General features: G+C 45.2%; 1 protein-coding gene across 1 annotated transcript in view; it reads left to right on the top strand.

The window, feature by feature from the left end:
* The window catches only part of C8A (complement C8 alpha chain), a 69,294-nt gene extending 50,758 nt beyond the window's left edge, over window positions 1–18,536 (top strand). The window contains exons 8-11 of the mRNA XM_061120022.1: window positions 8,379–8,510; window positions 9,649–9,806; window positions 14,189–14,411; window positions 18,385–18,536. Coding sequence (XP_060976005.1) covers window positions 8,379–8,510; window positions 9,649–9,806; window positions 14,189–14,411; window positions 18,385–18,536 — 665 coding nt within the window. The remainder of the gene's footprint in view (window positions 1–8,378; window positions 8,511–9,648; window positions 9,807–14,188; window positions 14,412–18,384) is intronic.
* Window positions 18,537–26,636: the final 8,100 nt, after the last annotated feature.

Here is a 26,636-nt window from a genome sequence, read left to right as displayed (position 1 = left end):
CTGCTTTCATAGTGCATCTTGTGAATGATGTGTCCCTGGAATTTTGCCCAGAGGCTGAGGCTGATTCACATTAGAGACTCAGTGTCTTTCTAGCAGGGCTGGTTCAGAATCGAAAGGCATAGATGCTGGGCACCCTCTGGAGCTTCTCTTATACTCTGAAGAGTCAGAGGTGAATCCCTACAGAGACCAAGTGGGATTGAACAGTGAGGATGGTGAGCTAGGCAGGAACCTGATCACAAAGGCTCTTGTACTTATGGCTAAGTAATCTGGGTTGGCCCAAAAGGTCTTTCACTGTGTTTGCTAACCAAGCAATCATCCTGAACAGAGAGGCACTAGATTCTAACAAGCTCCAGGCTTTATCCTCAGTTACCATGACAACCAGGCTTCACAGTGATGGATGGTATTGATTGACTGACAGACTCTTGGTGTCTTGGCTCTGTCCCCACCCCTCTAAAGTCATTTACATACACATGGAATTGAGATCCTTAGCACCATCTTCCTGAATTTATCCTGATTTTGACTTTCCACCTCTATCACTGAAACCAGTCTCAGACCAAAAGGAAGGTGATGATGATGTCAAAATTACACCCAGGGCCACCCTCAGCTCTCTCTCCCCCAAATGATGTGGCAAGGAGAAAATGGGCTTTGGACACAGACCTTGGTTCAATCCCTGATCTACTATTTACTTATTGTATCATTTTGGGCAAGTGGCTGAAACCATCTAAGCCTTGAATTGCTCATCTCTAAAATGGGAAAAACTGTACCTGCTGTGGAATGATCTGTGCATATTAAACGAGATAACAAAAAATAAATAAATAAATAAATAAAATGAGATAACGCCTGGAAAATTTTTGCCCAGCCCATAATGTGGATGTTCCATCTTCTTCATTCATTCCATCTCAGTTTATAGTACAGCTAACACCACAGAGAAGTTGATTAAGAGTTCATAAACTCTTCAGCCTCCCTTAGTCTGATTTTTCCAGTTCAGAATCAGGAACCAACAGCACAGCCTGTGTATGGTGTGGCATTTCTGGCAGCAGCAATAATAGTAATTCTTGACCATTTTGGCTACTTTCAAGCCAGGAACTATCTGAAGCATTGTACGTGGCATGGATTAACTCATTTAACCCTTAGAGCAACCCTGTGAGACAGACAGTGTTCTAATCTCCATGCTATAGATAACTATGACATGGAGAGGTTCAGATAGTCAGTGTGCATGGACATTTCCAGCTCGATCAGTCTCCACTTCAGTGCCTGGTCCTCAGCTATCCTCCAGCCTCTTGTCATAACCACAGTCATCTAGTGGGTCAGAGTTTCTGAGGGTAGCCTCTTATCAGGCAGGGGAGTATAAGAGATCGCAGCCCCCAGATTAGCCATTGGAAGCACGGATTCCTTTTCTGAGCTGCTTTGAGGAATGAGGGGGTCATGGAATGAAAGTCTTGGTGAGGCCACTGCTACTCATGCCCCATGATGAATGTTTCCTGCAGAGTAAGATGGCCTTGATGAGATGATGGAGCGGGCCCCGAGTTTGGGTATAGCACACCTTGCATCAAACCCTGATTCTTGGGCTTGTTAGTTGGGATACAAGTCATAAACTTGTATCCATAGTTTAATGGATAAACAGAAGCGCAGAAGGGGCAAGTAAGTTAGCCAACACTTCCCAGCTCACCCAGCCACACACTAAACAATCATCTTTTCCAAGGCAAGTTACCTAACAACCACAGCAAAAAATAACAAAATTTGTTGAACACTTAATTGTACCAGACACTGCTTTTAGAGACTCACGTAAAGAATCCATTTTCATCTCCATTTTCAAATGGACAACATGAGGCACAGAGAGGTTCAGTCATTCACCCAAAGCCACACTCCCAGTGATAGGTAGAACTCTGCTTCCTGAGTTCACACGCGTAACCCCACAGTTACTGCCTTTTCCAACCCTAGTTTGCCTGTAAAAAGAGCAAAGCCTCCTGGTCCCATAAGATTGTTTTGAGGCTCTGATAAGATAATGCTGATGAAAGAGCTTTATAAAATACCAACTCAATCAAACAGGAGATATTACAAAAGATGCAATTTGTATCATCAACCAAAAGAAGATCAGTGACTCTCAAAGAAACATTTTAGAGGTATTGTCTAGATAGGTTGGAATTAGCGCAGGCCTGGGCACTTCTGGGGCCTGTCACATGCTAAGTCTTGAAAACCCAAGAGATGACATTGTAAGTTTGCAGAATAATTGGAAAAACAGATCAAGGAATTGACAATTACCATAGTGTGCTAAATACTATGCTATAGGGAGGCATGGGGATACCATGACGGATACATAGGGATGCTGTGAGGACATAGACACAGGGCCTTTGGGAGTAAGGGAAAGCGTCCTCGAGCTGAGTGGGAGGAACTCAGTGAAGGAAGTAAGGGGACTTTTACAGGGAACAGCACACGCCAGGGCATAGTTACTGGTACTCTTATTCTCAGGTAGTTGGGAAGAAGCATGCATTTTAATGGATACACAGAAGCGCAGAAGGGGCAAGCAAGTTAGCCAACACTTCCTGGCTCACCCAGCCACACACTAAACAATCATCTTTTCCAATGTTACGGCATGAAATAGACTATACGATTCTTCCTTTCCTTTCTGAGGCTGTCTTTGGGTGCAACCAATGTAGCAAAGCAACACAGCACGTAAATCACAGCCACCTGAGTGGCATTTGTTTGTTGCATAGAAATAAATAATGCATCACACCTGCTGTTTTCCACCCGATGCTTTTCATCTTAGGAATGACAGAGACTTGCTGCTTCTGGCACCTCAGAAGTCAGGCTGCCTGGTTCTGCCTCGGGGCCGTGTGGATGCAGCATCTCCACCGACGTGTGAGGAGAGCTCTCACACCTGCACACGGCCCAGACCAGGTGGAAAACGAGGAGCAGGCATGGGGGCTGGAGATGCGTCTCCCGGGCTCCTGGCCTCCCTGGGGGGCACAGCAGCTCCTCTGGGGACCAGATGGGAGTGTGGAGGACCCCATCGGTCTCCCAGGACTTCCTGGACTGATCTGCATCTCCCTTTCTTCCACTCTTGAGTTTAGACCATCTTGGCCTCTCTGAGCCAAATCTTGCTGCTGGGGTCCCCAGGCCTCCTCGTGCCCACCCTGTGCTCTCAACGTCCTCCTCACAATTTGGTTAATCCCTACTCATCCTTTCACACTTGCCTCTGGTACCCTTCCTTTTATACCTATGCATGTGTTGCCTTCTTTCAAAGTCCTCACCACACAGTACAAGAACTGTCAGCTTACCTGTCCATGTCTCTACATCTGGCTATAAGCGTCCTGCGAGCAAACACTCCCCTTAACCTTCTTTATTTCCCAGATGCCTGGCACAATAAGAAATTATTAAGGACATATCGAAGTTATCCCAAGTGTTCCTCAAGTGTTCTGGTATGTTCTTAAAGTTTCAGAATCTTGGCTTTAGAGGAGCTCTTAAAAGACCACTCGTCTATACTTCAAACCCTTCTACTCACAAGCACACAGCCAGCTTCTGCTTCAGACCCTCCAGATGTGGGGAGCTCACTGCCTCACAAAGCAACGATCTCCTTGGCCTCTGAGCACTGCAGCGATATATGTTGAGTCTCAACCTCTCTCTCTGTAGCATCTGCCCTTTTGGTCCTAGTTCTTGCCCTTTAGCCCCACCAACAAGCCATTAATTCCTTTTCCTTAAGACAACCCTCTGGGAAGTTGAGTCTAGTCCTCTGAGAGAGAAATCTCTCCTTCTTTGTTCCGATAAACATCCCACATCACCTTAACCATTCCCAAAAGGATCTGGCTTTGAATTTCTTCTTACCCAATCATTCCCCATCTTCTTCTTTTTTTTTTTATCTTATTGTGGTAAGAACACTTAACATGATATTTACTCTTGTAACAAATGCTTTAGCATACAATACAGAATTCTTCACTCCAAGGACAGGGTAGTACAACAGGAACTCCAGAACTTATTCATCTAGGATAACTGAGAGTTTCTGCCTCATCACCCCCTCCCCCTGTCTCCCGCAAACACAATTCTGTGCTCTGCTTCTGTGAGTTTGACCACTTTACGTACTTCACATTAAGTAGAATCACGCAGTCCTGGTCTTTCTGTGACCAGCTTCTTAGCAGTAACAACCTCAGGGTTCAGCCCTGTTGTTGCATACAGCAGGACTTCCTTTTTTTCAAAGGCTGCGTGGTGTCCAGTGAATGTCTCATTTTCTTATTTCTTTTGAAAAGTATGGCTCCCAGAACTTGGCTCCAGGTTCTGGGTTTCTCTAACCTGTGCAGAAGGAGTGAGGATATCCCTGTCTTTCCTGTATTGATTACAATTTTCATTTGGCGTCACTGCCCTGCTGAGCTGGAAGTCATCTAAAACGCTTGGGCCTTTTCCCTGGTTCTCCTGCTAAGCTGATTCTATCCCCTACTGTGCTCATGCACTTGGTATTTTATCTCCAGGACAGGATCATGTAACTTTCCAATCTGAATCTCATTTCTCGTGCTTGGTCTGTCTGCTCATCAGCCTTTTGAGGGCTTTTTGGATCCTGGTTCATTCTCTAGTTTCTTCCGCCTGGGTAGATAAAATGAGCCTAGCTGCTAGGTCCTTATTTAAGGCATTAACTAGGACAGGGTGGATGCCAGCTCACTGTGACAGATCACCGGAGGTTCTCTGTAAGACAAGGGTACTTAATATCCAATCCCAGATGCACTGCATAGGTTTCATCCGAGATACTTGTTTAAAATATCATTTGCTGATTACTCTGAAATACAGAATCCGAATCGAGAGAAGTGGGGGCCTGGAACCTGTTTTTAATAAGCACTCCAGAAGATCACACTATGTAGCCAGGTTCAGCAAACATCAACGCCAATTCACTGAGTTCAAAAGCCTAAAGCAAATGCCAGTTTGATCTGGTCCAGAGCTGACATCTGAGGAGTCAGGCTGCTGAGATGGGGTGGAGCCCTGGCAGAGCACTGCCTGGTCCTATAGTCTGTCCACACATGCCATGCGCCCATCTGGGCGAGCGTTACTCGATCGCGCTGGACATGTTTCTGCTCTTCCCCTCACCCCCCTCCTCTGCTCTTTGCATCTGTCACTCTGGCTTTGTGTCTTAGCTTCTATACCAACTTCAAGTCCTGGATTTTGGCATCACATTTGACCTCCCCCGGCCCCTACCCCAGCTTACTGGTCTTGGTTTTCCACGGGTGCTCTGTAGACAGCTCTGACTTGGCAGTCCCCATGACTTCTGGCAAGAGACTCCTCTTCTGGTCCTGGTGTATCGAAATGAGCAACTCTCAGATCCAAGTGAGTCTTCACTGACTATATGGCCCACACCTGCTAGCTTCTCAAGGCCAGGACCTTACTTGTTCAGATTGGCATCATATTTATATCAGTTTTATCCTCACAGTGTCTACCTTGTCCAACATACAGTATGCCTGGGATGGTAATAGTAGATGCTTACTAAAATTTTCAGAAGAATTTATTCTGATGAAATAACTGGAATTAGTGAAAGGACCACTAATTCTTCTAAGCACGACAGACGTGTTTGAATCTTAGTTCCACTGTTCTTTTTAACTATATGGTCTTAGGAAAGACAATTAATTTTTATGAACCAAGCATGTCACAGCTAAACGTGAGATGTGTCAGGTAGATGACTAAGGATACTTTTAGTCCTCATGCTGCGTGGTTCTTAAGTCACAGACCTCCCCTTGCTGGCTGGTACCCTCCTTCAGGGTCCTCAGGAGGCAATTCTTTGCAATCAAGCCTCACTGTAGAATTCACTTCTCCCAACAGCGCCTGGCAAGCTTTCGGCAGGCCCTTCATGAGCATAATCACTCCACAGGCATCCTCCAGCCCCCACTAATCAGCCCGTCCTGTCACTTTAATTCGGCAGCACTCCACCACTCACCTAAGTAATCACTCTGGCTTCTGCCCATGAATTCCTTTCATCCACTTTTGTTTATCACTGTTGAAGCAATTTTTAATCAAAACAATTAAATATGCTAAATCTTCCTCAATTAGTAGTGCATTAAAAATTAAAAGTACTTGAACGGAAATGGCAGAAGAAGCCATTTGCTTGGTGCTGAGTGCTAATGCTTAAAGGATCACTTCTCCCAGAAACTCTCAGCTCAGAGTTATTCAGAAACCACTGTGCAGAGGATCAGAGGGCCCCAGCCAAGAGGGGCCTGGGGATGAGCAAGTCTAACTCCTTCTCTCCATAAATGGGAAACTGAGACCCCGGGAGACTGGGGACCTTTTCTAAGTTCATACAGGGTGTCAGGGACTGGGATGTGTTTTGTTTCACCTTTTTAAAAAAATAAAATTTGTATATATTTAAAGTATACAGTATGATGATTTTATATATGTATATATATATATAATGACATGATTATTACAGTCAAGCTAATTAACGTATATTCTCCTCGCTAGTCAGGTGTGTGTGTGATAAGAGTACTTGCAATCTACTCCCTTTGCAAATTTCCAGTTTTCAATACAGTATTATCAGCTAGAGTCGCCAGGCTGTATATTAGCTCTCTAGGTTTATTTCTCCAACACAACTGCAACCTTGTGCAGCATCTCCCCTTTTCCCAACCACCTCCTTGGCCTGGGAAACCACCATTCTACTCTCTGCTTCTATATATGTGACTTTTGCAGAGTTCATGTATAAGCACGATCGTAAAGTTTTTTTTCTTTTTGTGTACGACTCATTTCATTTAGTATAATGTCCTCCAGTTTCATCCACATTGTCCCAAATGGCAGGATTTCTTTGCATTTTAAGGTAGGATCTCTTTATATGGGATATATCTATAGGGTGTGTGTATACACACACATATATATGGGCTATATAGAGTGTATACATATGTATATATTTTTTAATATATAATAATTACATATAGTATATAATTATATACACTATTTAATATATATAATTATGTATCATACATTATTTATATGTAAGTATATAACTTATAATTTATAGAATTGTAATTATTATATATATGTTGTAATTATTATAACTATTTGATCATTATTAATTATATAATATGTATATAATTATTCTATATATAGTAATTTCTTTGTCCATTCATCTAAGTGACTGGGATTTCAATTCATGATTCCTGACTTCTAAGATTCTTTCCATCAGAAGCTGTTACCAAACAACTCTTGGCATTCATTTTCATTCATCAATCATTTATCCTAAGAGTATTTACTGAGATCCTCCTCCATAGCAGACCGACAGAGTGGTAAATAAGATGTCAGTGCTTGACCTCATAGAGTTTAGTTTCATGGGAATGCCAGCAAGTAAACTTGCTGCCCAAAACTCCCTTGAAAATATTGAATCTAATTTTAGCTTAACTGAATTACAACCTAAATGATTTTTCCTTTGTGGTTGTCAGGATAATACACTGACTGGTTGTAATTATTTATAGTTTCAGTGAAAAGCAATGATGTGCTGAAAATACAAACTCCAGTTCACAGCCTTCAGAAGACTTTAGCTACAGAGGAAGTTGAACTCTGTAGCAATGGTCAATATTTTGCTCCAGTCTGCTCTTCTAGCCTTACCTTGCCAGTTGACCAAGGGTTGGAAACCCCCATCTGTTCACCTACAGGCTGTGGGATTTGGGGCAAAATGACATCATTCCTTTGAGAATTATGTTCTTCATTTGCAAAATGCAGATTCCTCAGCAGCTCCTCAGATATAGATGGAGACAGCTAATGTGGGCCTCATGGTTCTCATGGGGTCAGAAGTCAGGCAGCCTCCCCATGGAGATCTATCAAACTTCTGACAACACCTAGCCTCTCTGAGGTGCAAATAGGACCTGGGCAAAAAGAATTGGGACACCAATGATCATTCAGGCCCAAACAAGGCACATGGCTATCTCTGAAGAAAGGGGGAAGTGTTCTGAATCAAAAGTGCTTCACAGAAGAAATAGTAGTTGAATTGGAGCTTGTGTGGACTTCAGAATGACAGTGAAAAAGGAGAGAGGAAGGGGCAACATATGCAAGATTGGTGCCAATCATGGGCCAGGCACTGCACCAGGTGCAGGGGTAAAGGAGATGGATCAGACAGAATCACCATCTCCAGGAGGCCCCGTGGAGCATGTGCAAAGGAAAAAGAAAAGTGCTTTTGACCAACTAGCGTGTGCAATCCATATTCCTTCTTATTTCAAGAATATCTGCATTGGGACCATAGAGAAGAAAACCCTGAAACTGAGTTAAAGAACAGGGATTTCAACCCAGATCTCTTAGACTCTAAAATAGAAGCTAGTTTTTACTGCTGTGAGCTGGTGAGCTATGAACTACTATTATGAGCTGGTTGTACATATTCAGTGTCTTTCATGTCTCAGCATTCTGTGTTTCTCTGCTTCCTGCTGCAGGTGTTACCCGCAGTGAAATCGAGAGGTGCTTTGGAGTCTCTTTGGGCACTGAGTATGAGCATACAGAGGGGGCACAAATTGGAGGACGTTTATCAGTAGCACCCTGTGAAAAATCTGGAGATGGCAAACTAAGCAAGTATTAATAATGGGCTTCCCCCAAAAGAAGCCAGAGTCACCCTTGCACACATAATCGGGGCATATATGTTCTCCTTCCCAATTGATTCCATTTCAGTCGATGGTCACACTGTGTATCTGCTGAATATCCCAAACCAATGACCTGTAGTGACCCTATTTTGAATCCCAACATGGGCTGAGATCATCTTAGAAATGCCTGACTTCCTATTTATACAACCTCCTAGATTTCAAGCACCAGACAAAGATCTGAGTAAGAGCTGGGAGGAAAGGCATGTGCAGACAGGATCTGGAAAGTTAACGGTTGAGATCAAGTCTCATCAGGTACAGCTCAGAGGAAGGACACAAGTTTGCTGAGAGAGGAAAAATGTGGTCACCAAGTCCAAGTTCAAAGAATAAGTATTAGAGAAAAATTGTGCAAGAATATTTTATAACATCTGCACAGGTCACTATACATGCTCATGTATTCATTCATTCATTCAACATGTATTGAGTCATTTTTTCCAGGTGGAAGATACACGAGATGCAAGGATGCTGAAATAGTTTATAATAGATGGATGAGTAGATGAGGTTCAAGTTACTTCCACTGCACTGGGCTACTCAAGTCTCAGGGTCTTAAGTTAAATGTTTCTCTCAGTTGTCTTTCCCTCCTCCCTCCATTTACCTAGCAAGATTTATCCATTCGTCTAGGTAACTGACTTTTTTACCTGACCACCTCCCCACTCCTACTGTAGATCTGACCACATCTTTCTCTGAACCCCTTCTGAGAAATCAGTTATAGCACCTATAATATTTGGTTGAAGCTATTTGGCATATAGCAAGCACCAAGCCAACATCTGACATGTAAACAAATACATGAATGAATCGATCATTATCCATTTTTCCATCTTCTCCCTCCTCCATGTTGGGTTGAGCTATCTTCCCAGGGCCTGCTCTAATCCAAAGGATGAGTCAATTTCCAAGTGTTGGTGCTTCTTTTCTGCCTTGTCCTGCTAGTTAACTGAGCAAGGTAGAAGACTGGGAGACGGCTCTAGGGAGAGCACTTAAACTCTGTTCCAAATCTCATTTAGTGCAGCTTGCCAACTGGTCCTTTGGCATCTAAGGAAATGGGCTAACGTGACTATTCTCTCGATGGTAGCTGACAACGAGAAGGCCATGGGGGTGGAAGAACTCATTTCTCGGGTGCGCGGTGGCAGCTCTGGCTGGGGAGGTGGCTTGACGCAAGACAGCAGCATCATTACGTATCGTTCCTGGGGAAGGTCATTAAAGTATAATCCTGCTGTTATTGATTTTGAGGTAAGTCTTTTCGCAGTTGAAGAAACTCTAGGTCCACAAGGAATGAAAGTGAAGCAGACCAGATCATTTTATATTTCTTATTATGAGTCCATCAAAAAACAAGATTAAATGTAACGGCACGCTGAACTGGTGGCCTTACCCAAGCCTGACTACAGGGATGCGTGACTCTATGTGCAAGCCACAGGAGAGCTGGGGTCACAAGCTTACTATCTGGTTATGGTCTAGTGATATACTAGTAGTCCTAGAATTTCTTCAGGAGCAGGCCACCTTATAAAATAAAGCACTATTCACATTTATACATAAAAGACTTTAAAAATCACATCTGCTAAGTCGGAGGTTGGCAAACTTTTTTCTGTAAAGAGCAGATAGTAAATACTTTAGGTTTCTAGGCTATATACAGTCTCTTTCATACAAGTTCTTATTTTTCTCCAATCTTGTAAAAATGTTAAAGTCATTCTTAGCTCAAAGGCCATACAAAAACAAGCTGTGAGCTTAGTGTGATTTCAAGCTATAGACTGCTGCCCCTGCTCTAAATGATCTAATCACAATGACCTCTGGCACAGATAGGATTCCCCCCATTGAAAAGATTAGGAAGCTGAGGTTCCAAGTCATCAAGGGAATCATTTAGGGTCACAGAGCCCATACGTGGAAGTACCTGGATCCAAGACCTTTGGATTTTATGTCCAGTTCTCTCTTCCCTCTATTCTAGCACCTTCCATAAAGCCATGGTTCTCAGCCACTAGGGTCAATTTTTCTCCCCCAGGAGACATTGGGCAATATCTGAAGACATTTTTGATTGTAACAACTGAGAAGATGCTATTGGCATCTAGGGGCCAGAAGCCAGGGAGGCTGCTAAACTCCCCCCCAATGCACAGGGCAGCCCCCACAGCAAGGACACAGCTGGCTGCTGGTGCTAACAGTGCCAAAATTGAGAAAGCTTGCCTTAAATCTCCAACCCCACAAAGGAAGTAAAGTTGTATTCAAACTGTAAAGCAAGTGAATTGTTCTACCAGTATCATCACACTATTCAATTCATATGCGAGAAAACCCAATACTGTCTTTTGGGAGAGAGAACTTGAGTTTAGGGTGAAGAAGATGTAGGCCATTAGAAAATGAGAGTTGCATTTTGGGTTTTTAAGTAAAATATTATTGCTTTCTTGCCCATTTTTCCTGACCTTTGCTCATTTTCTATATATAGTTAAAAATTCCAAGTGTGGACACATTCCTTCTCTTTATAATATATACAGACAGTTAAACCTAAAAATCTATTACAACAACCTCTTTTCTATGAAGAAAGAGGTCAGATGGATTAACCTTGATTTCTTCTCCAATAAGTAAGGGACCATTTTCACGCACCTGTAATTCACCTAGGGCCTGAAAATTGCTATCATCAAGCCATTAGTGATTTGGGCAAAACTGTAAAATTGATATCAGGAGTAACATATCAACTTTCATGGGCAAGAGGTAATCTCTTTGTTTGCTTTGAGCAAAACTTCCAAGGGGAAGACTGACGTGCATGATTTGGAGAAGACCCAATACTGTCTTTTGGGAGAGAGAGCTTGGGTTTGGAATGAAAAAGATGTAGTTTGGCTCACGGATCAGCCACCTTTTTGATGTGTGTGTGTGACCTTGGATGAGTTACTTCATTTTCGGAGGCTCAGGGTTCTGCTCTGTAACATGGGGATAGTAAAATGTTACATCTCAAGGTTAGGGAGAGAGACGTCAGTATTTAGTGAAGTCAGATGAGGAGGCAGGTTTGTGGAGGTTAAGGAAGCTGGCCAAATCTCAGAACTAGAAAATAGCACAGCCCAACTGGAGCCAAGACTGACTGATTCTAATGCTCAGGATCTCTTCACAACCCATGATGACCCCTAGAAGATTGGATTCGATGCATGAGGCTGTTGGCAGGTCATAGAGCAGGGGACTGATGCAACTAAAACTGTGCTTGAAAATGAAAATGCTCAGAGACAGACAGACAGATAGACAATCAGACTACAGACATGGAGGGGAGGCCAGTTAGAGAGTTATTTGGAACTTGATGCTCAGAGTGGAAACAGTCTTACTCAATTGCATATTCACAGAGCTTAGCAGTGTCTATTTAGGGCAGGTGCTTAGATTGAGTGAACACAGGAATCATGCCATGTGATGATGTTGTTACAGTATGCATTATTATATGCTAAATGTTATTTTATAGTGTGTTGATATCATACTACTTTCCTTCTCTGAATTTTTTTTTTCATTTGTAAATTGGGAACGAGACTGTTGCCAACAGCTTTCAAGCTCTAACATTTTAAGAATCATTTCCCCATCCTTCTTCCCTCTTTAAGTCCCACCAGCCCTTCCATACCCTCTTCTTGAGGATTCAGTGAATAGAAAGGAGAGATGGGGGTCTGAGTCCTGGGCTCCCCTGGAAGGTCAAGGGAAGCTGCCCAATGGTCCTGGATTTCTCTGGAACTAAGAGTCATATTTATCCAGGGCAGTCCATTTTGCACCAATTTCCTAACAGTGGGGCCAATTCCCTGCACTTCCAGTAATGGTCTTCTGCCCTTGGCTGGGGGCCCAGCCAGTACCAACATGATCAGCCTGGTGACCTCAGCCACAGCCCCTGGTCACAGGACAAGGTTTGTTTGCCACAGGTCTTTCTGTACACATTTCCAGGAACCCACTCAAAACATGGCTAGTGCCCTTACTGACCTCTGATTCTTGAGAAGTAAGTTTGCTCCACTGGGGTTCAGTCCCATCTCAGAATGGCTCTGTGACCTTGGCAAATCCTTCCTCTCTCAGCTCCTCAGGTTCCTCTCCTGTAAAATGAGAGACCTGGGAAAGAGTTTTCATTTTATGCTTATGTGTTTAAAAAATAGTGTTATAAGCATATTGAAGATAACCATATATACATGCAATTTAAAAAAAAATTTTTTTTACTATCATCACATCTAACTAATAAAAATGGTGCTTTATTTTATACTGTTCTCCCTCTTTGCAATGGTATCTCAGATTCATTATTTCCTTAGATCCTCATGTGAATTTTAAGGAGGTTATTATTCCCATTTTATAGATAATGGGGCTCAGGCTTAGGAGGGGCAGTTCCGGGCCACACGGCTGAGAAGTGAGCAGCATTCATTTAGCTGTGACTCTGTGGCAGTCCTTCCCTGTCTTTCAGCTTTAATCCTCTTAATAAACCAGGAGTGTAGGACTACTGCTCTCATTCTACAGATGAGGAAGGAAGGCTCCATGTGTAACGGGACAGAGATCACACAGCTAGAAGTGGCAGAGCTGAGGTTTGAAGCCAGATTTTCTAGCCCCAGATTCAATGCTTTCTGCTCTATCTACTACTTTCCAAGCAGGGGTTGACCACCCTTTCCCCACTAGGGGATATCTAGCAATGTCAGACGGAGAAGGCAATGGCAACCCACTCCAGTACTCTTGCCTGGAGAATCCCATGGACGGGGGAGCCTGGTAGGCTACAGTCCATGGGGTCGCTAAGAGTCGGACATGACTGAGGGACTTTACTTTCACTTTTCACTTTCATGCACTGGAGAAGGAAATGGCAACCTACTCCAGTATTCTTGCCTGGAGAATCCCAGGGACAGGGGAGCCTGGTGGGCTGCCGTCTATGGGGTAGCACAGAGTTGGACATGACTGACGTGACTTAGAAGCAGCGGCAATGTCAGAAAACAGTTTTGGTTCTCGTGGCTAGAAGATGCTATTGACATCTGGTGGGTAGAAGCCAGCAATGCTGCATACAATGCACAGGCCGGGCTGTCCCTGCCAATAAAGAATTATTCAGCTGGAAATGCAACAGTGCTGAGGCTGAGAAACCCTGGACTACATTCCTGTCTAGAATGGGCTGCTGCAAATATAAAACAACCCCAGCATACACACAGGCAAACCTCACACTCACACCATTAGGGGTTGTGCTCAGCAGTGGCAACACAACTGCCTATCAAGAACTTATTAATCCCTGCACTGAAGGCTGACAATAAAACACACACACAGACATGTAAGTCTTTTATACTCTTCCTGACTCCTAAGAATGCTGGAGGGGGCGTATGAGTTGGCACAGATAGCTTTTGGGTTCTTGTCTTCCTCTGGGATCTGGAGACCACAGGTTTCAAAGTTATGTAGCTCCATGTTCAGCATTGTCCATGGTGTGTGGTCCTGAGCTGGTCACCCAAACGCTCTCAGACTCTGCTTCTTCATCCGTGGCCTGGGAAACCTAATACCCGCTTTACAGAGCAGCTGCTTGGATCTAATGCAGCAGGATAATCTGGCTCTGTGCCTGGCATGCAGCAGGCCTTCCCGAGGCTTGATGACCAGTTCTTGGGCTCTGGGAAGCTGTACAGAGCCCAGGGCGCAGCCCTCTGGTCTTTCTGTGCCCACAGATGAGGCCGATCCACGAGATCCTGCGGCACACGAACCTGGGGTCCCTGGAGACGAAGCGCCAGAACCTGCGGCGGGCCCTGGACCAGTACCTGATGGAGTTCAACGCCTGCCGCTGTGGGCCCTGCTTCAACAACGGGGAGCCCATCCTCGAGGGGACCAGCTGCAAGTGTCAGTGCCCTGTGGGTCGCCAGGGCCTTGCCTGTGAGCAAGTGCAGTCAGAGGGTAAGGCCATGTATCCTCACTCAGCTTCTAGCTTACTCCAGCTCAGAGGGTTCTTGGGGCTCCCAGCCTCTCTGCCCTGTGCCCTCTTGCCCACTGCTCTAGGAACCCACATTCTGAGCTCTGTGACTGACCCCCTGCATTTACCAGTTCTTATGCTCTCTCCCTGCCGTCAGGACCCTCTCTCAGATGAGAACAGTTTTAGACCGAGGCGTATATGGACAACAGAACTCATTTCTGGAGGGATGTATTCATTTCCGAAGGCTGCCATAACAGAGTATCAAAAACTGAGTGGCTTATAGCAATGGAAATTTATTGTTTCAGACTTTTAGAAGTTAGAAATCCCATTCTGGGTATACTGGCCAGGCTGCTTTCTTCTGGAGGCTCCTTGGGGGAATGTGTTCTTTCTCCTAGCCTCAGACGCTTGTCAGCAACACTAAGCATTCTTGGCTTGTAGCTACACCCTTCCAGTCTGCCTCTGTCTTCACAAAGTGTCCTCCATTTTACATCTCTGTTTTCTTATAGAAACACTAGTCATTGGACTAGGACCTACCCTAATCCAACATGACATCATATTAACTTGATTTTATCTTCAAAGACCCTATATCCAAATACGGTAACATTTGCAGGTTGAACATCAATTTATCTTTTGAGGGACATTATTCAATCCACTACAAGGGATAAATAGGTTCTCATGACTAAAAACAAGCGTGGGGCAAGTAATATAATGCTTAAGGTTTCAAAGTTAAACATATTAAGCTGCAATACAAAGCAACTGCATCAGAAAAGAAGTTTTTCAAATGAGGGTCGAAGTCCCTTAAAGATGAAGTCTAGAGACCTGAGTGTGAATCTCAGCTATTTCACTAACTTAGTGATATGCTGATAATAATTTCTTCTTTCTGGGACCCATCTTTCTCATCTATGTTTCCATTTGAGCTCCAAGAAGCTCTATGCATGTTTTAATCCCTAAGCTTCCAATTTTTCCATGTATACTTGGTACACAGAATGATGGCAAAAATACGGGCTACCAGATCAATGTATAAATCAGTCTCATTTGACAACTGCAATGATGAAAACATAAAGAAAAATAATTCTGGGAGGGTCTAAGTTTATCTGTAAAACAAACTATTGAAGCACAGGGTAGATGGGATAAGGAGCCTGGTTTTAGAGTGAGATGATGGTGGATAACAATTTTATCACTGGGAGAGTTGTTCTAAATGGGAGGCAAGATAACACAGCTGTGGTGTCAAATAGGCCTTCACATCCCAGTGGTGCTAATTTTCATGCTGGGTAGGCATCCCCTGTAATGTGGGGATGATGTTGGTACCTGCATCACAGGTTGTGCTGAGGATTAAACTAGCTAATCTGTGTAGCAAGCTCAGTTCTAGTAAGAAAAAAGAAGAGAGAACTCTACTGGTAGAAGATCTGTCCTGAGTTGGAGTTGTATCTAAATCCCTCCTTTGTGGGCTAAAGGGAATATTAATGGGGTCCCAACAACCTGCCTGATATCCTGTAGGAAGAATTCCAAGAAGGGTAAGCCAAGATGTGAGTCAATTCCAGAGTCCTTATGAGGACTTATGGAATTATGGAAGTCCTTATGGAAGATGCAGAGAACAAAACCCAAGCAGAACAATTACATGGGCCAAGCCTGGTACAGTTTCCTCATGGGAACTGAAAGAAAAGAAACCTCCTGTTAGGTGTGTAAGTTGGGAGATACATGGAAAATTGTGCAGGGTTGATACTGCCCAACTCCAAGGCCCAGGGATTTCTTAACTTTTCAAGCAGTTTGGACTGCGTTTCAACCCCCATTTGCCTCATTGGCCAGGCAACTTTCCAGAGGAACCAAAGGTCAGTGAACAGAAAGAATAACAAATTCTGCACCAGGCACTATCGCAACACTTCATGTGCCTGAACTCCTTTATCCCTCCAAGAAGGGTATGTTGTCGTTCTTCAGTCCCTAAATTCTGTCTGAATCTTTGCAACTCCAGGGACTGCAGCACGCCAGGCTTCCCTGTCCATCACTATCTCCTGGAGTTTGCTCAAATTCATATCCATTGAGTCAGTTTTGCTTTATCACCCCAGTTCACAGATGAGGACACAGGGACAGAAGGAAGATGAAATAACTTGTTGGTCATCTGTTTGGGGAGAGTCAGAGCCAGCGTTTGGACCCACATGATCTGATGTTAGGACCCAAGCTCTTAATTGTTACATTCTATTAATTGACATTCTAAGACAAGTGTCCCCAACCTTCGGGCTGCACACCTGTAGATGGCATTAGGTTAGAAATAAAAGTGCACAATAAGCGCAATGTGCTCAAATCATCCTGAAACCATCTCCCTTGCCCCCCGGTCTATGAAAAAACTATCTTCTGTGAAACTGGTCCCTGGTGCCCAAAAGGCTGGGCACTACTGTCCTAAGAATCAGGACATGTGGGGAATGAGGGCAGAGAGTCTGAGATGAGTGCACTGACCATCACCTTGGGGAGTGGACAGGGAGGATGTGGTCTAAGTGCTGGTTATAAGGTGACCGGGTCTAACAGAACAAATGTCGGCTCTATCTGGATAATTAGAGTCAGAGCATGTCAAGGGCCCCTAGAGCCGGGACTTGTTTGGATTCCTGTCCACACAGCATAGTGCAAAGGGAACAGGGGGTGTGGACTACCCAGAGATGCCTCACCAATGATCCAGCGCTGGGCTTGGTGGTGACCACGCTGAGTCACATGAACCATGGTGGGCACTGGAGAAGGGGGACATGATAACAATGACCTAGGGGATGGCAGGGCACAGAGCGCTGAGTCCTCCTCACAGCCCTGTTTTTCCTGCAAGATTACATCCAGTCAGTTGCATTCAGCTCATGGGGGTTCCATTAACCTTATTCTAAGCAGGGTATGGACCTCGGGTGGCCGTGAGGCTATCAGACTGAACTTTCAGCCAGAGAGAGATCAATCTGGCAAGGAAATCTAAGGCTGGGGAATCAGCCACCATGGAGACCCACTGATGGAGGGCCTGAGGGATTTTCCCAGCAAATCTTTGCCTATAGGGACCAAGCTGCAGGGGTGGGAGGAATAGAGAACCCTGCTGTGGCTACCCCACCAGGGAGTATAATTACAGAGCTGGAAGGGACTTGAAGATAATCTAACCCAATGATATTCACATTGGGATCTGACGAAGCCTGGGGTCTCCTAGGGGCTGCCCCAGGGGAGCAGGGCAAACCTAATAGACACCCCAGCTTCAAATAGGACAGCTTCACTTTCATCTGACTTCCATGTCAGGTCCCATCCAAGGTATCATTTAAGAAAGAAAAAAAACATAGTAATGAAAAAAGTTATGATGGAAAAACCCCACTGGATGAATCCATCCTTTTCCTTTACAGAGTTGAAAACTCAGGCTAAGAGAGGAGATGGGCTGGTCCAGAGGCATACAGGCAGTGGAAGGCAGCAGTCCCAGGCTGGAGGATTGTGTAAGCTGGGTTTCCAGAGACAGTGCATGTTCAGCACACGGGTTCTGATGCTCTGTGCAGAGAATCTATCAACCACTGGGGTTCCATTGTCAGGGACCAAGGGGGTTGGTTTTTGAACCCTCATTTAAAAGCCCAGTAATCCTTTCCCTAGGGATGTCTGGCTGGCCTTTGTCTGTGAAGCCCCAGCTGGGACGAGCTCCCTCTCTGCACACACTTCACTGGCTTGGAGTCATTCTTCCAGAGGCACACGCCTCCATGCCTCTCTCTGCTATCCATCTTCCATGGAACCACAGGTTCCAATTTCATGAGATGGGCTCCCAGTGGCCTCTTCTCACTCCACCCAGAGTTTCAAATTAAGTGCGAGGCAGCAAGCACAGAGGTCTTGGTTGGCTATACCCAGGCATTTCCCCAAGGAGAGCTTATAGACCACTCTAGGACCGTGGGATGGGCTTCACTCTTCACCATCCGAGCTGCTGCTGGTATTCTAACCTTGTTCCCTGGGAAATCATCCATGCAGGAGCCAAGACGGATGGTCGTTGGAGCTGCTGGAGCTCCTGGTCGGCTTGCAGATCGGGCACCCAGGAAAGGAGGAGAGAGTGTAACAATCCTGCACCCCAGAATGGAGGTGCCTCGTGTCCAGGCCACAGGGTGCAGACCCAGGCATGCTGAGTGCCTCTGGGCACAAGCTGGAGTGAGGACAGGGGATGAAACTGCTTGCGCTGACCAATGGATACAGACCTCACTCAGCTGACAGAAGATACCCATCAGCATGGACTTTTTCTTTGTCCTGGACGAGACTGTGCCGTCAACAACCAACTGTTCTATCACCCACATAACTCAGTCAAAACTGGGTGTTAAGAGTTAATTAGAGGGTTAGCTGCTCATGGCACTTTGGATCATCCAAAAAGAGAAGAAAAGGAACTATCTCCATCCATGTCTTAGAGGAACTTTTAGGATGGTGGAGGGACAAGGCAGGCAGATACTTTTGAAACCATCAATTACCAATAAAACAAAGTACCATGAGAATGATCTCAGTTCTTTGATAACGTTTGTTCATTTGTAGAACCATTATCAGTTTGCAAGATAAGAAGACATACTGAAACAAAGAGAAAAATTAAAGACTGACTCAAGTTCCTTCAATTTTCCTTCACTGGGACTCAACATATTCTAGTATTCCTTCAATTAATCTTTCGTGTTTGCTTGAGTTCTTACCACAAATATCACCTTTCTCCCACTTTATTTTCTCACAGCACGCTAGTCTTTTCCTTCATTGCCTTTTTTCACAATTAGTAATTATAAATTGGATCCCACATTTCCTGTGACTATTTATGACCTCTCTCCCCATGGATGGTAATCTTGAACGCAGGGATCAGCTTTGTCTCATTCAGCACTGTGTCCCCAGAGGTCAGGGCTGCGCCTTGAATTGGAGGGAATTAACGAGCATCTGTGGGTGAAGTGAGGGACTGAACTAAAGTCACTTCAAAAATGTGGCCTCTCCTCCACTCCCAGAGTGGAGTGTGAAATCCATGCATCTGCCAGGCACCTCGGGCTTCCCTTTGGATTCCGCTGGTAAAGAATCCACCTGCAATGCAGGAGACCTGGGTTTGATCCCTGGGTTGGGAAGATCCCCCAGAGAAGGGAACGGCTACCCACTCCAGTATTCTGGCCTGGAGAATTCCATGGACCGTATAGTCCATGGGGTCGCAGAGTCAGACGTGACTGAGTGACTTTCACTGTGCTGTGACCTTGCCCGCCTGTGGAAGAGCCAGTCACATCAGCCTGCCTCACTGTCCCCACAGTATTCCAGTCAGTCCTCAAAGAGAGAACATGGGTGTTACACTGACTTTTCTGTTGACCCAAAGATTGTGAGCTCCTTCAAGGTAAAACCTGCCCTCTCAGTTGGTACAAAAACCGTGTATTGACTGATATATATATATATATATATATATAATCTCCCTATCCTTCCGGAATCCTCAATCATGCATGCTGTCACTTCAGTCATGTCCAATGTTTTGCGACCCTATGGACTGTAGACTGGCAGGCAGGTTCTGTTACCAGTTGGGGAGCCCTCTCAACCATTCATATATATACAAAAAAAAAAAATCAGAAGTTACGGTCACAGGAAGTTAACTGCTGAAATAATGCCAAAATATAGGGCACAAAAAATAAGTGCCAAAGGAGACCAGGTAAAAGAGAGATTTACCTTTCCTTGTGTATATTAAATATATGGGATGGGCCTTGACCTAGACCTTGAGGGATTTTTGAACTAGGTAGAGAGGGAGAAGAACTTTAAGATAGAAATATAGCATGTGAGAAAGTTTGAACCCGAGAGAGTATATTAGGGGTATGTGTGGGTGCGTATGTGTTGGAATGGGTAGTGTGAAATAAGTTATATAAAATACTTGGCACAATGCCAGTCATATGTGAAATTATTAGCATCACTCTTACTATTATGAACTAAAGGTTATAGTTTAGAAGTTTATTTCTGTATTCTAGACTGATCTGAAAGGGAAAAAAAAGACCCTCATATTGTTTTTCATCCTGTCATTAACTTACTTCCTACTTTTTAAATTTAATTTATCATAATAAGTAATTTCCATTTATTATTTATTGGGGGCTTCCCAGGTGGCGCTAGTGGTAAAGAACCTGCCTGCCAAAGCAGGAGACATATGAGACATGGCTTTGATCCCTGTGACAAGTAGATCCCCCAGAGAAGGAAATGGCAACCAGTATTCTAGCCTGGGAAATCCCACAGACAGAGGAACCTGGCGGGCTATAGTGCATGGGGTCGCAAGAGAGTCAGACACAACTCTGCGGCTAAACAATGACAACAAATATATATATAAAATATGCATGTATGTATATGTATATATATATCTGAATCACTTTGCTATACACTTTAAAGTAACACAATGTTGTAAATCAACTATACTTCAATTAAAAATAAATCAATGAAAGCTTCCCAGGCAATTCCAACACAGTCAAGGCTGAGCATTCCTGAGAGTGGAGGAGTCACTACATGTTTGTGAAACGTGTGACAAAAGGTTTACCTGTGTACTTTATCTAGTCTTAATGAAGACCTCTTAGGTGTGTTTTACGAGTCCCATTTTACAGATAATGAAACTGAGTCTCAGTGAGGCTGCACCTGGCAGGTCACAGAGCCGCCAGGCTGGTGAGGGTGTGCATGCAGTCCATCAGGCATGCGTTCCCCCACCTTTGCTCTGGGCTCTCCGCCAGTGGAGAGATGTGGTGTGTGGGGTGCAGGGGCAGGGGAGAAACAGAGGCCAGGGAGCTCATTAAGAAGTATAGTCCTTTAGACACAAGACGAGAACATTGGGATTAAACAATTGCCTGCTCACCTGTAAGCCAAAACGACCAGCTGAGCAATGTGATCTTCCTGTCGTCTGAACCACGGGAGCAAGGCCAGGGCCTGCCCTGCCCCTCTGAGGATGCTGAATCCCCAGAGCTTCAGAAATGAAAATACAGCAGCAGCAGCAGCCACCCTTTACCAGCTCAGCATCTCTCCCTCTCCAAGAATGTCTGGCTCTCATCACGCAAAAGGCATAAAACCCGTCAAATGTATTCTCCCTCAGGTCTTTTCAGAAGATCTATAATCTACAGTTTTATAGGTAGTGGATGTAAAAACACGGTTTAAAGATATAATCTTCAGCTTGACAAGGTGTCTTTTGAAAAGTAAATTAATGACAGAATGAAAAGCAATAAGGAGAGGCTTTTTTCTTTTTTTCTGCTTTGAGATAGAGGAAGATCTAAAGAGTGCAGCACTCAATGAATCTCTTCTGAACTAGATGCCTTTAGGGTGAAGAAAATGGACAGAGAGAAAGGGGAGGCTTCAAAAACCATGGTGCAGAAATGAGAGACAGCAGAGGAAGCCGCCGGGTGCCATTTGAGGAAGGGCAAGTGATACAGCTTGGCAGAAAGAGGCTTATCCTCTGTGAAGAAAATCAGGGCAGCTACCCCCTTGCTTGGGGTAAGGGCGAGCACTCTGGGGACCCCTGTACCAGGCCCTAGGCTGGATGCTGGGGAACAGAAGTGAATCAGACACAGTCCAGCACTGGAAGAACATCTGGTCTGACGGAGGAGGCCTGTGAACGGGGCCTCAGGCCCCAAATCATCAGGAAGCCCAACCTGGGGAGCGGTAAGACAGCTTGAATAGGACAGAAGACGATGGCCAGCAAAGGCTAAGAAATGTGTGGGAGTTGACTCAGATGGTAAAGAATCTGCTTGCAATGAAGGAGACCCAGGTTTGATCCCTGAGGCAGGAAGATGCCCTGGAGATGGGAATGGCTACCCACTCCAGTATTCTTGCCTGGAGAATTCCATGGACAGAGAAGCTTGGTGAGCTACAGTCCATGGGGTCGCAGAGAGTTGGACACGATTGAGCGACTAACACTAGAAAAGCAAAGAAAGATGAAGAAGGGGTTGGACATCGCAGGAGAAATAGTGTGTGCAGAGCTGAGAGGTGGCCAATTTCACAGGGGGGTGGAAAATAGTTACTGCTCAGCTCCTGGGGGTGGTCACTGGTCCTCCTCAGGCTGGGGAGAGCAGAGTTTGACATTTTGGTTTGGTCATGGGGCCTTTCCTGAGGGCAGCAGCGTGTGGTCCTGGAGAGATTTCCACAGAGGGCCACTTTCCAGTCACGACCCTCCCCTCCTTGAGAGGTCCTGGAGCTTCAACACTCCACAGACATCATATTAAAGCATAAGAATCTAAAGCTGGATTCACAAGGTTTTCTCTGGTCTGACCACAGACCACTCCATCTTCTCTCCCTTTGCAGACTTTGTGAGCCAATAGACCAAAAATCTGTCATCCCTAAGAGGACAGCAGAGCCCTGAATGCTGAGCCCTCACCACTCTCTGATGTCATTTCTTTCCACTCACTCCACAGTCCTGCTGTTCCAGTCATGGGAGCCTTTTTGCTGTTCCTCATATGTGTCCAGCTCTCTCAGACCTCAGGACCTTTGCACCTGCTTTCTCCTGCACCTGAAATGCTCATTCCCTGAAGGAGTTCATCCAAGACTCACTCTCTTGTTTCACTCACCTCTCTGCTCAAACAATTCCCCTCCAAACACCTTACCCTCTTTTTTCTTGTATGGTACTCATCACTACCTGAGATTATAGATATTTTTCTTGGTGTTCCTCCCCCCATTAATATGAAAGCTTTTTCATGGCTGGATCCCCAGTATCTAGAATAGTATTTCTCCTTAGGAGACGACTCCTTAGGAGGGGACTAAATAAATATTTGTTGTCTGAATGAACTACTGAAATGGCCAAAAAGTTTGTTCAGGTTTCTCCGTAAGAGCTGATGGAAAATGCTGAACAAACTTTTTGGCCAACCTAATATTTCCAATTTAATCCCCTATATAGGCTTTGTGTCCCCTCCAGGTTTTTGTACATACTGCCTGAGAAGCACTGCTGCTTACTGGCCCCCACCTTCTCCCAGCTCTTAACCAGCACTCTGCCGGGTAAGACTTAGCTGTCTGTTTACCCAGAAAGCCAACCCTGACCTCTTCTGCTCCCCTACACTTCATCAGACCCTACTCCCTCACATAGCTCTGGAGTTCAGAACTTTCCATACCCTATCACTGTAGCCAAGTTACCCAGTGACACCTTGCAGGGCAGATGGGGACTGAGATTTACTTTTGAAGCCCCAGTACCTAGCGTAGCTCTTGAACACCTAGGAGCTTCCCAGTAAAAACTGGGATGCTGTTCTCTCTCTGGTCCCTCCGTGCTAGAAGCAGAGGCTCTATAACAGCCTCTGCACATAGCATGTAGGAACTGGTGAGAGACAGCCCCGTGGAAGACGTTTTCATAGGACTCTCAGGTCCTACAACCTTCCTGGCACATCAGAGGGGAGCCCACACCATACATTTAAGAGAGACCCCCACCTTTTCCATCTTCAAACCATCAAACTGAATTAAAAATTGTGCATTTGTAGCTTAGGGACTCCCCCCTCCTCTGGGAGAAATAAAGGAAAATATGTTTCCCTCCTATATTAACAGCTTAAAATGTGAGATAAATCCTCCCATCCTGTTTTTCACAAATGGACTTTGCTGTCCAATGGCATGATACATGTCTGACGGATCTATTTATCCATTCTATTTCTTTAGAGATAGCAGCTAAGAAGTTTTATCTATTATTTGTCTCTCTCCCCCCACCATTCCCATTTTCCTAACCAAGCATGTGGAGCAGGCAGTTGATGGATGGATGGTGTTTGGGATAAAAGGGACCAGAATCAGATAGTTTTCAGGATCTGAGCAAACTGGCTTATTAACAAGGAGGCCCCTTTGGCGGGAGTTGGTGGAGGAAGGAGGACTGGGTACCAGACAATGGCCAGTGATGGATGAAGGAGCTCCTGGGGTTACAAGGTGTAGACACAAGATAACTGCGGGGCGCAGCCTCCAATAATGGGAGTGTCCAGGCTCCAATGCAGCCTCCTGCACAGAGGTGAATGTCAGACCAGCCACTTGCTTTCCTTTGACAGTCCTCCAAGAATTCCCTGCTGTAAAGGCAAGTCCCATTTCCTCTCCTCTTCCTTTCTGTAAAATGCAATCTCCATGCTCAACCAGGGAGAGCCGCTAGGCAGAGTGCAAACGGGCAGATGTCAGGCAGGGTTGGTTTCACAACCCAGCAGGGGAAGGCAGTTGAGCATCGCTGTGGCCCCAGAGTCTTCTATTAATAAGTGACTCTGCTTCTCTAGTGGGGGAATACCAGACGAGGGGCCTCTCTATCTCTTCTTTGAAAGCGGGCAGGCGGGTAGGCACCCACCCTACAGTGAAACTGGACCTGCTCCTGTTGCAGCAGCAAGCTGGGGAGCCCTGTGGCAGCCACCCATGGACTGAGGCAGTTGCACCACTTTCAAGCTGTGTGGTCTTGGGCAAATCACTCAGACTCTCCGAGGCTCTGTCTCATCACCTGTCAAAGGCAGATAATAAATCCTTCCTCTTGCAGGCATTGAGAGGATTAAGCTGGATTAGGTATGTGAAAGTTCTTTGTAACTGGTAATGCCCTCTGCAAATATTAGTTATTATGCTGTTACATTTTCCCTTAATAACCCAGAGCTTGGGATATAAAAGCCTTCCATGTCCTTTATTAAGATATCTCCTAGGAGCTAAGCTATTTTATGTCTTTCTTGTTCTTGTGTGTTACAGTGGGTTTAGTACCGAAATATACTAAACCAGTTTAAAGCAGTCTGAAATGACTTTTTAAAAAAAAAACCAAACACACAAACCATAGTTCTTGCTGATATTTTTGAAAATCCCCAGAAGCAGTGATGTCAAGGATACTATGGAGTGCTGACGGTCCCAGGTACTCTCCTGAGTATGGTTAATTCACATCCTCCTGAACCCCAGGAGGACATTGCTGTGACTATCTCCATCATCTAGACGAGCAAACGAGGCACAGAGGGGCCCGGAACTTGTGTAAGGCCACAGAGCTAGGAAATCACAGAGCCAGGCAAGGATACAAAACCCGCAGCGTGGCACCAGGGCGCTCACGTCTCAGCACAGCCTCACTCCGTCTCTGTTCGCCTGCTTCCAGCTCTGCCCCTTGGTTGCGGTGCTCCCCCCACCCCCCGCCAAGGACTCACAGCACACTCACCCTTGAGTTTCTGAATCCCTCATCCCTCCGTATTGGAATTAACATTCCAGAAAGACAACTCAAAGAGAAAGACACCAAAGAGAAACATCTGATTTCATGACAGCACCCAGTAAACAGGTTCTCATAGGTGTAAAGTGTACCATCCGGCGTGCTGCCGTTAGGGTTTCGGTGGTCATACCAGGTTTAATACTAACCCACAAAGGAGAAAACGAGGTGAACACAGGATGTTGGAAGATTTTTTCCCTAAGTTTTTCTTTATTCATCTCCTACCTCTGCTGTACCCTGGGCAGGCTTTTTGACTCTCGTGAGTTTTGGTTCCTTCCTCAACATATCCACGTGCTTCTCAGGTTTACCTCACCACTGATGACAGTTTTCAGCTCTCTTCTTCTGTCAAGTTTCCCTGGAGGTTTCTGGTGGTCCCCAGTATGTGTCCCGAAGTCCCCGAACAAGGATTGCACTTTCAGCCCTCCTGACATCAACAATGTTTCGGCCTCTTTTGTTTTCCTCTCCCTCTGTAGTGCTGTCCACCCAGCTGACTGAATGCTGTCAGCGCTGTATCGTTGCCACTATCTCGAGGTTGCTGTACCCCAAATTTTATGATGCCCCCATCAGGTACCACTGATCAAGAGTCTGTCTGGCCTGGGATGGTTCTGCCCTTGGCCCCACTCACCTTCCTTTTCATTAATTCATGCAACAATGACTTATTGTTGCCTGTTGTGCCAGGCCCTGTACTGGGTACTTGGGACACGTGAGTGCAATAGATAGACACTATCTCTGCTTCAGGGACATGATATTTCAGAAAGAATAGGAGACAGCAAACAAACTATAATACAGTTTCTGCAGAGCCTGGAAACACTGGCAAACAGACATCTGACAGGACATTGTCAACCTGTAACACAAAATATGTCCAACAAGATGCTAATTACAAAGGTCCCCAGGGAAACCTGGCCAAGTGTCCCGAGGGCTTTCCGCTCCAGCCCCGCTCTTTCCAGTGGGATTTTTGTATAAGTGCTCGGGAGCAGACCAGAGCTCTCTCCTTTAAAACAAAGATGCCATTTTCCTCTGGATTCTCTGCCAGCAGAGGCTCTTCTCCTGGCCTCAGCAACTATGTTGATTTTCATAGTCAGCCCGTCCATGGCAAGGATCATGTTTC

This window comes from Dama dama, chromosome 20 (assembly GCF_033118175.1).
Source record: "Dama dama isolate Ldn47 chromosome 20, ASM3311817v1, whole genome shotgun sequence".
NCBI classification, from domain to species: Eukaryota; Metazoa; Chordata; class Mammalia; order Artiodactyla; family Cervidae; genus Dama; species Dama dama.
This window is presented reverse-complemented; position numbering and strand designations above follow the sequence as displayed.